The sequence below is a fragment of the Aplysia californica genome, unplaced genomic scaffold, assembly GCF_000002075.1.
Source record: "Aplysia californica isolate F4 #8 unplaced genomic scaffold, AplCal3.0 scaffold00332, whole genome shotgun sequence".
In the NCBI taxonomy this organism is placed as follows: domain Eukaryota; kingdom Metazoa; phylum Mollusca; class Gastropoda; order Aplysiida; family Aplysiidae; genus Aplysia; species Aplysia californica.
This window is the reverse complement of record NW_004797602.1, coordinates 412,954-423,855: the sequence shown is the minus strand read 5'-3', so window position 1 is coordinate 423,855 and position 10,902 is coordinate 412,954. Positions and strand designations below refer to the sequence as shown.

Here is a 10,902-nt window from a genome sequence, read left to right as displayed (position 1 = left end):
CTGACAATTTCACAATTACTTTTTCCACACAAAATAGATAACTATGGCAAAAACACATGAAAAAAGAAAACCAACAACCCAAAAGCCGTTATTTTCATTCTTTTATTATCTAAATAAGTCTGTGTCAACATATTTTACATTCAGCAATGTTAAAATAAAACCTAGACACATGAAAGTGAAAGGTCATATTTTATTCCGTACTTTAATAGAATACACTTGTATAATGTTGCTCAAAAATGTAATAATAATTCTTTTTCTTGTAAATAAAAAGAGAAATCCTATAAAATAAATGTTCCACTATATTGATATCATGAGGCTTCACAATTCTCTGAACATGAATGATTAACTTGTGTGCATGATTTGACATAAACCCCCCCCCCCCCCCCCCCCCCGAATTCTCTCATCGTTATTTTTTTCCTTATCCACACTGGAGCAAAAGCAAAAATGGTTGTGTTGTAGTATAGAATGTGGAGTCGACTTACTTAAACCCTAGTCTATGTGACCACCGAATTTTGTTTGGCTTGTTTGGTTGGCCATTGTTTTGGTTTAAGTGGACTCCATGTTTTTAGATATATTGTAATAATACATTTGCAACATTTAATTTATGAGCATAAATAGAATCCTAAAGCAGGTGGTCACAGAGACATGGGCCAATGGATGACAGCCCATCAATGTGCCTTGTGTCAAGCCTCCACCCAGAATTATTTGTTAGTAGACTACACATGCACAAGTCACGACTGGGGATAGCTCCATTTTGTCTTATTAATTTGCAGTCGGCTCAGGATGGGTATTTTTTTTTAAATCTGAAATCAAATGCACATGTTTTGTTTTTTTAGATAATTTTTTTGACCCCACCACTTAACTCAACCCCAGGCCGATATGACGCTGCCTGAATTTCTCCACTGATTCTGACAACATGAAATTTCGGCCACACATGCAGTGTTTTTTTAAGGCTTTGGAGGCTCTGGCGCAGGCTCATATATGTGAGGCTTCCTTTAGCTGTCCCCACGGTTTTAAGCAAAACAAATTCTGATATTATGCAAACTGAGCTAAAAAATGTGAAATTATGCAATTCTGTTAATTTTAACAAAGAATGATAAAGAAAATAATCGGAAATTGTGCCCAAAAAAAATGATCAAATTTTGCTAAATTATGTGGGGTACATAAAACCTCGGGGAAAGCTTTAGCTGGATTTAACTATCTACAGAGAATTCTTCATGCACCAATTGTAAAAGCAGAACCCACAATACAAGTGTTTTTTAAAAATCTAATTAATTGAATCCTGACTCTGACTGAGGTAACACTTCTTAACTAAATAAACAGCTACAAAGTTTTATAGTGCAGAGCAAAATTCGAATATCGTCCGTCATACTTACATTCAGAAAATAAAACAAACTAACAGTCATCACTTCAGTACTCTCCATCTGAATTTTAAAAATCACTGTTTATTGTTCTAGACAGGACAAAACATTCAGTGGGTGTCGCATTCAACGAGGTTGCCTGGACCGGCTTGTTGTCCTCGTTGAATCCGACCTCTCGTTGAACGTGACTAAGGCTAAAGAAAAGAAAGTAGACAAGTTATTATATATTACACGATGTACCAATACCAGTAATTAAAACAGTTGTTCCGCGGGTGACGAAAATCTCAAACAGCATCAGTGCGCGCGTGTTTGAGATGTGTTCTGACCGTCATTTCTGCATTTAAAAATTTTATTTTTTTCCGGAACACTTCTCGAGTGGAAACATACCCTCTCACATCTAGGCCTAGATCTACATCTTAAAGTAAAGACGGGAGCTAGGATTTTCTGATCATGGGAAGGAAAGAAAATTGAAGAACACGGATGTCCTGATCTAGATCTGGACCTACCCATCCAGAGGTCATCCAGTTTCACACAGCCCGCATCACGTTCCCACCCTCCCATCCCTAGCGTAGGCTAACCGCCGCCCATCCTCTTGGCTTTGGCACCCATATTAGGAGGCACACTAGATCTCTAGCATTACAATGTGTTAGGAATTGAGGATAGGCCTTGTGCTTCACGTGAGATGGGGAGAAAGGAGGAAAATTCTTCATTTTTGGGGCCGCTAATTGCTTTTATTTGGTTATCGCGACCTTGTTGAAAGTGACTTCGGTCTGTTTGAAACCTCGTTGGAGCTGACGTACATTTACAAAGAGATATAGAGGGAGAAATCGGGGATTACGGATTGCCTTGTTGGAGTCGACTTCTCGTTGAATGCGACTCCCACTGTACAGGGTGTTTCAATAGCTCCCCCCCAGCCAAAATCAGAATAAATGAAATAAAACAAAAAAATTGGGTTTCGACAATTTCTAATCTCAAATCCAAATCGTCTTGGGAGCTCATGGGGTCTTCGGAGATTGAGCCTAAACATAATTACCAATATCCGGCAGACCAACGGCATGCTTTCCTTCTCGGAAATCCACTTTTTCCTTTGAAAATGCCAATACAAAATACTAAACGTTAAATAAAGCCCTATAAGAGGTCAATGGATTGGTCGCTTTTAAGCACAACTATCCCGAAAAATGCTGTTTTGAGAAAATATGAGGGGTAAAGTTTTTGCCCCTTGTTCAGTTTCTTTAAAATGCAAGGAGAGTTTTCTCTATATATCCAAACAAATATACACATCAATGAAACCAAACTTCTCCTCTATAAGGTAAGGCAATGCCCACTTTTGGTGTAGGTAAAGATTTCTTAAATCTGGGTTAGCCCGCTTGTCCTTAAAAGCGACCAATTATCATAAAGTATAAAGCCAAACAACTTTGGATTTGAGATTACAAATAACTAGGATTGAAAAAATTATGAAAGATTGCATCATGAGGCTCCCAATTGTATATTTTATATCCAAAGAGGGGTATCAAAACATACTGTATACATGTACAAGCTTGAAAAAAGACAAAAACAATAATTAAATGAAACATCACTATAACATACATTATAATGAAAACTTGAATAAATGTAGATCTAATACAACAAGAAGGCTGGTTCATCCATTACAAAATTGTGTCACTGAAAATTGTATTACAAGTGTTGAAAAATTGAAGAAACAAGATACTGGATCTGAATAACAAAAAAAAGTAGGCTACCCACATGCTGCTTCAACATTCTACAGTACAATTCGGAACAACAGAAACACACACGGAGGCATGCAGACTGCAAATTAGGGCCTAAAATAATTAATTGGTGCAACATTGCTCATCAGTATCTTTTCATAAATCCAGTCCATTGAGTTGTTCTTATAGGAATACAAAAATAATAGATAATTTTGCTTGACAAAACTTACAAATTTCGATTATACACAAATTCGTACAAGTCAAGAATATAAGAAAACAAAAAAGAATTTTTCTTGATAAAACGAAAAATAAAATTCAGAACAGACTATAACAGATGTAGACCTACCGATATTCAATCAATGCTCATAACTTGGCCTTTGCCACTTTGGCATACTCTATCCTGGCCACTGCTCGTTGGTGAACTTCATCAGGACCATCTGCGAAGCGAAGGGTTCGAACCCCAGCGTAGAGGTAAGCCAGTGGGAAATCATCACTCACTCCCGCTCCACCGTGAGCCTGGGGGAATAAATTTTTAATTGGCATTGGACCCTGCCTTGATCTCAAAAAAGAAAAATGAATTTAGTTAGCTGACTGGGTTTTAATACCAGTACCAGTAAAAGTAATGTAGTAGATCTAGATCTAGTAGCTATTGAACAGATTTTCTGGTCCCCAATTTTTTCTTAACCTACACATATGTTTTCTTCATCTTATAGCACGTAGCAACATGAAATTAGTTGAAAGCGGATGTTTTCGCAATGTGCATGCAAGACAATATTGATAATATACCATAATAATTGCAATATATAAATAAACGCAATAGCAATGACAAAACCAAAAATAAAAAGAAACACAGGACATTTGTCCCTACTCATAAGTAGGCTCTACACTCTTTATAATTCATTATCATCCAGACAGATCCAATTACTTTCCCAACCACTCTTCTTAGAGAAAGTGCAAGCTGACATTTTTCAAGTGCTTAAAGTCAAACACTGACATATATCTAACAAAATCTTTCACTGTTTTTGCCTTGTACTAGTACATGATGTGTCACGAGGTAGAATAGGGCACTCGTCAATTTTTGGGTATGTGGAGTTTTAGGTATCATCAGAAGGTTGATTTATTTGCCTTGCTTCCAATTAAATAAATATCCATTTATCTTGAATAGAACTTAAGATATCTGCGAATGAAGGAAGCGAGGTCGCCTGGTTTCAGTGGTGAAATTAGCAAGAAAATGACAGCCAAAATTTGGTAACTCCAATGGCTGAAGAGTCTGAAAACTGAAATATTTCGTAGCTTTAATGAATGTTTTTCAATAAAATTCACATGGAGATGTGTTTTTATATGGACGTAAAAGAGGTAAAGCCCAAAAAAAATTCAACGCAAATTTCCAATTTGGTGGAAAAATGCCTGTTTCTCCGATTTCGTTATTTTGACGAACACCTGATTTCACCACACTGCCTCACATATATATATATACCTATCATTCCTTCTTGGGTGACATGAAAAAAACTGACAACCTGGACCAGAAATCAAACCCACAACCAAACACTTATAGTTGCCACCTCAGCAGCGTTAAGACTAGGCTACAGACAAAAACAACTGAATGATTGAATGAGGGGAGAGAAATGGCAGGCTGGAGAGAGGAGCTCGAAAAATGACGGGGGGAGGGAAATGTGAAACGGTAAGAGAGAGAGAAGAAGAGGAAGTATGTTTATGTCTACATTCATCCATCGTGTGAGGATGGGAAAAGGGTGGGGAGGGACACAGAGAAGGAGAATATGAGGAAACTACGAATGGTCACTATAGTGGAAGGGGGGAATAGAAAAACAAAGAGTGAACCTTTGTCACCATATCTGTCAGTAAGATAGAATCAAATGAAACATGACCCCCCATCATCTATTGCCAAAAGAGAAAAAGCAAGCAGGGAGTAAATAAGCTGGAAAGACGAGTGGTAAAAGCATCCAGGGACATCGATAATTCTGTAAGCGTTCTAATGTGAAAGAGGTCGAACAAAACAAATCATTTATTTGGTACAATTTGTATTTAAACAACTATGCAAACAAACAGAAGAAATAAATGTTTTTCATTTTCGCTACCTCTTGGCACCTATGAGAAAAAACATTTAAATTTTCCTCCTTTGTCTACAAACAAAAGTATCATTGGCAAGCAGTCAAATGCACTCAGTCCCAGAAGCAAAATTTATTGGGAGACCAAAAAACAACTGTTGCATTCTTCTACTTCTAGCAACTGTGCTTACATTGTGAATCTTTTATTGCCCATTTCAACATTTGAAATTTGAATTTTTACAAAATATTTCTTGAGCACATGTAAGCGATATCATAGATTAGAAAACCAAGACCATACACAGCCAAACCAAATAATCCCTGTTCAATGGCCACTATTACTATTATAATACGAAAAAGTTCATAGCACAAGGAAAGAGCATTATACCACAGCAACTGAAGCCCAGATATCACATGCATTATCATTATACACTGTAAGTGTTGAAGTCCCCATATTTTTACCCTATTCTTAGTGCTGGGCAGTACCTGCGAAATTGAGTTCCAGTATTTTAACCAGCACTAGGTGTCGAGAAACCGCTAGTACCTCATATAGTACCGGCACTGGGACTGAGAGTAGATGTCAAAAGCTCTGCATGACAAGTGTTTCGACTGCTACATTTATCCATCAGTACCCCAACCCCAGCATATTGTACTACGATTGATATTTTTTCTAAATTGGAGGGGGGGGGGGAGACAGACAAGGGGGTTCAAAAAAGCTGTGAAACATGATCTACATCAGACTTGGGAGAGGCAAGCCAGGACACATAATCCCTTTAATATTTGCTTATGCGCAGGATTAAACTTCGAGAGCAAACATTTTAAAATAAACATCTGAGCTAAATTCTGGTTCCATTTTCGGAATCAGCGTATCAAAATAAGCAAAGTAGTTCATGATGAGCCTGATTTGATGCGATATGTAAACTTTAACAAACATAATCTTATTTTTAACTGGTTGTTAATTTTGAACTTGGTACCATGTCTCAAGGTCACCGCGGGCTTTGTGCTGTGCATCTGACATCACAGCTTCCCTACACTGCACAGTATTTGGGGCTTTTGTTCCACGGACACATCGCCCACTGTGTTAAGGTGTCGGCACCTTTCTAGAGCCAGTACCACTTCATGTCAGCACCTTCCCAGTGCGCGTACTAAAGGCCTGTTGCCGGTACTGACACCACCTACAATAGTAGAGGGAGTTCCGGTACTGGGTACCATTACCTGCCCAGACCTAATTAAAGATAAATTAAAGAGTCCATGTGGAAGAACGAGCATAATCACAAAATGAAAATCATGAGGAGAAAATATATTTTAAAAAGCTTGTATCAAACTCGTTACTTCATTTCACTAAAAAGATTGACCATTGCCAGCATACTCGATGTTATAACTTTGCCTGGTTGCTGTTCTGGACAAAGACAGACCGAGCCAAACTTCGCAGATGGACTTCATCTGGGCCGTCAGCCAATCGTAATACTCGTGACCCAGCGTACATTGCAGCGAGTGGGAAGTCGTCGTTTACACCTGCACCTCCATGAGCCTGTGCAAAACGTTAAAACATGACCAAGAAATCTACGCAATCACAAGAGATAGAAGGAAAAGCATAATGCCTCAAAGTCTAAATTTTGTTTCAACTGTAAAAAGCTGAAAACCAAGAGGAGTGAAAAGAAGCTAGTTACAAAATCTACTATGGTGCCTCAACGGTCCACAATAAAGACAGAGTATGGTTTACTAAAGAGGAAAGAACATGCAGATTTTCTTTGCCTCTCACCCAATAGTAATTTGGATACTAGCACCACCTCCTGGGATAGTGAGTAAAGATGGGGACCAAAAAAAAGGGGCAAAGGGAGGTGGTGAGGGTGACCTGCAAAAGACTCATCTCATTTAGAAGGAGAGTCAATAACTTTTGTCCCAATTCAAACAAAGGGATAAACTTGAACTCTATACAGTCAAACCTACTCAAATGGCCACCTGTCCAAGACAATCACATGAAACCACTTTCAACTACCACCCTTTATGATTTTTTCTGTACTATAATCTCACTATCCAAGATGTCCACCTGTCTAAAACAACGATTTTTCTCCTCCACAATGGGTGGCTGTCTTGGGACATTTTTGACCGTTTATTTTCACCACTCGAAAGAATTTTTGTTGAAAATAAAAAGTTAAGAAGAGTGATATTCCACAATTTCTTTATTTATAGGACTGCTTTTTTTACCTCTCCTTATGCACAATGTGGTTAAAGGCTCCCAACCTGCAATCTATTCACCCTGCTGATGGACTGCTACTGCCCACCTAAGGTTTTGCATTTTCATGTCTCTCTACAAACTACTGTGCCCTTTAAGTATGAAATCAGAAGATTAATATTCTCAGAGCAATGCAGAAGGTACCCAGGAATAACAGGTCATGTAACATGCAAATAAATATTCAGCTGAAATTGTTCACGACCGCCACCCATTGTTGAAAAGAAAATTGGTTAGACCGGTGGACATCTTGGACAGTGTCGTTATAATGTAATAAAAGGCTCAAGGGAGGAGGGAAATGACCATGTGTGCAGACAATTGTCTTAGACAGGGGGAAGTGGGAAGTGGTCAATTGTTCCTGTAGTTATCTTAGACAGGTGGCTGTTGGGGCAGGTTCCACTATAACAATGTGCAAAGCAGGAAAAGCTGACAAGAAGCCAAGAAAGATAAAAATCAGCTGTAAAGTTGATCAATAATTGAAAAATAATTATTATTTTTCAATTATTGATCAACTTTACAGCTGATTTTCATCTTTCTTTATGTAGCAGGCAGGCTAAAACCAATGATCATGTGGGTGGTTGGCAGGCGCTCTGATGTCGTTTGCTTGTTCTATTCTATCAATCAAACACCTATTGTCCTTATCTCTCCACCTTCCTTTATTGGTATGTTATTATCTAATAACACATCTAACCTTAGGCACTTATAAGATCAGTTAGTATTGCAAGTGCAGTAAAGCTCTTACTAAACTAAACTAATGAGCGTGTTTAAACGACACATGCTTGACAAAGGCCAGAAACAGTTTCATATCAAATCTATCACGTACAACATAACGGCAGAGGCTATAGGACTCGTTGAACCAAAACACAAACTTTTTAACCCTCTTCTGCACACAAGAAAAAGGACATGCATAAAACTTTTGACTACACTGGTGTCATATAAAGGCACTATAAAGGAAAACTTCTGAGTTTACATTATTGATTTAATATCAGGACCCCAACCTGCAAATTAAACAAAAAATTAAACAAAATAACGACAATTATGTCCAAGCGTAGGGGTTCAAATATGAACCAATTGGCACAAGAAGGTTAAGTTTCAAAGCTTGATCCCATGATTTCTGTCACAAAAGTCCCTCCTCCAGGCAACAAGCTGAACTTAAGCTATTCAGGACCTCTCCAACAGATTTCAATCAACACCATCCTAAAATCACCTTTCATCAAACATGTGACAACACACTCAAGAACGATGCGCAACATATCTATGAAGCTTTTCTTTTTAGCTTCGGTAAGCGTTTTACAGCACTTGCAACACAAATAGGTCATATAAGTGCCGAAGATTGGAGGTTTTACAAAAGAGTAACATACAAAGAAAAGAAGGAGAAGAGATTTAAGGTTAGAACTTAGAAGGAGCAAACCACATCAGAGCACCAACCAACCACCCACTATGAAACTCTTCCTTTATAAGTGCTATACAGCAACAAGCACAGTGGAAGCCACAGGTATGGCAAACAAAATAAATGTAGATTTTTACATAATGAGGTCGGTGGCAGGAAAATAAAGTACAGAATGCACAAAGCAAGAGAAATTTTTAAAATAACATCAACATCAAAAAGAAAAATATAGACCTAGTCTAACCCAATAAAACACATTTAATAACTTGGTTCCAAATTAACCAATTTCAAATAAGAAAACGGTTTTAAGCTCAAAAATGAATACAGGATGTGAATATTACAACTTTAACACATATTGTGCTTTCCGGGAAGCCCAGAATGTTTCTGACTGTTCTAGGGTCTGCTAGGGTAATAATGGCAGTAAAATGCACAGTGCATGCTGTAGAGCATGGACATCCGCTATATAAAAGCATTTATTATTATTAATAAGGGTTATCTAAAGTTACAAAACAAACGGCAAAAAACAAAAGGGACAGGTTATAGGCCAGAATTACTTTGTAAGGTATATTTTGGTGACTCTTGAAAGACCAAACGTGAGGCAGCGTGGTGAAATGAGGCGCTCATCAAAATAACGAAATCGGAGAAGACAGGCATTTTTCCGCCAGTTTCGACATTTTTACCGAATTTTTATTTTTTGGCTTAACCTCTTTTATGCCCATATAAAAACACATTTCCATGTGAATTTTGCTGAAAAACATTGAATAAAGGCATAAAATAAGTCATTTTTCAGTTTTCAAAGACTCTTTAGATATTGGAGTTATCATACTTCGGTGGCCATTTTCTTGCTAATTTCACCACTGAAACCAGGCAACCTCACTTTCTTCGGTTGCAAATATCTTGAGATATAAATGGATATTTATTTCATTGGAAGCAAGGCAAATAAATCAGCTTTCAGATGATACCAAAAACTCCACATGCCCAAAAATTGACGCGCGCCTGATTCAACCGCGTCGTGACTATGAAAAAATTCCAGAACTTTTCAGATCTTGGTGAAAGTTGTGTACAAGGACTTGAAATTTACGGATCATATTGTTTCATTCATCTGGTATCATTTTCTTATATACAGTGCAATATCCAGATAATTTTAGAAACACAGATTTCTGTATCTATTTGGAAAATCTGCCCCTCAGAAAATACAACATGATCAAGGCTGTAACAAACAATAAAGGCTGCAGGAATGAGAAACTTGCATACAAAACAAAGTATCTACGGTAACCTACCTGTATGGCCCGATCAATGACAGACAAAGCCATGTTGGGAGCAGCAACTTTGATCATAGCGATCTCTGGAGCAGCCACCTGGCAAATGAGAACATCAACAAAAAATGTTTACTCATCTCATGGTGAGCAAGATCTCTATGATCAAGAGATCAATCTTTTATGAGAGCAACCTGGAAGGGAAGTAATAAAACTCACTGGGAGATCATTTCTTGTTTAGCACCCGATTTCACAGTGAACAATTTGTCGTAATTTCAGCAACAACAGCATAGCAGACTTGTCAAGAACTCTGATAAAATCAAAACTCTGATTTGCAAAAAATCCAATTTTTTTCTTGAATTTCGATTCCATTGAGCGTGTGCAACTTATAATAAAAGAAACGAAAACTCTCTCTCTCTCTCTCTCTCTCTCTCCCTCTCCCTCTCCCTCTCTCTCTCTATTTCTCTCTCTCTCTCTCTCTCTCTCTCTCTCTCTCTCTCTCTCTCTCTCTCTATCTATCTATCTATCTCTCCCTCCCCACCTCCCTCACCTTGTTGCCATACAAATCCATCATGTATGCAGCTTTCAGCACCAGAAGTCTACACTGCTCTATCTCGATTCTGGACCTGGCCACATCCTGTTGGATGGTTCCCTGAGCAGCCAGTGGCTTGCCAAATGCCACACGCTTCATGGTCTGTGGGGTACCAACAGGGGAATCATAATGATGGAGAACATTTGTCTTTTAGCCTTTGTAAAAATATTACACCTCTTGCAACACAGATAGGTCATATGTATATTTAAGTGCCAAAGATTAGAGGTATTACTTGAGAGTAGCATATCAACAAAGACAGAGGAGAGCTATGGCAGATAGATGCTTGACAGGAAAAAAGGAGCAA

At 38.1% G+C, this 10,902-nt stretch overlaps 1 protein-coding gene across 3 annotated transcripts in view; it reads right to left on the bottom strand.

Annotated features, from left to right (window-relative positions):
- Window positions 1–84: 84 nt before the first annotated feature.
- LOC101855807 (acyl-CoA dehydrogenase family member 10) overlaps window positions 85–10,902 on the bottom strand; it is a 29,445-nt gene continuing 18,627 nt past the window's right edge. The window contains exons 9-12 of one of the 3 annotated variants that reach the window (XM_005102615.3): window positions 10,557–10,700; window positions 10,031–10,108; window positions 3,414–3,583; window positions 85–1,555 (exon numbers count right to left, since the gene is read on the bottom strand). In XM_005102615.3, coding sequence (XP_005102672.1) covers window positions 3,431–3,583; window positions 10,031–10,108; window positions 10,557–10,700 — 375 coding nt within the window. In that variant the 3' untranslated portion in view covers window positions 85–1,555; window positions 3,414–3,430. Of the gene's footprint in view, window positions 1,556–2,831; window positions 3,584–6,499; window positions 6,662–10,030; window positions 10,109–10,556; window positions 10,701–10,902 lie in introns of those variants that run through there. The other 2 variants (XM_005102614.3, XM_035970877.1) reach the window with 2 other exon arrangements.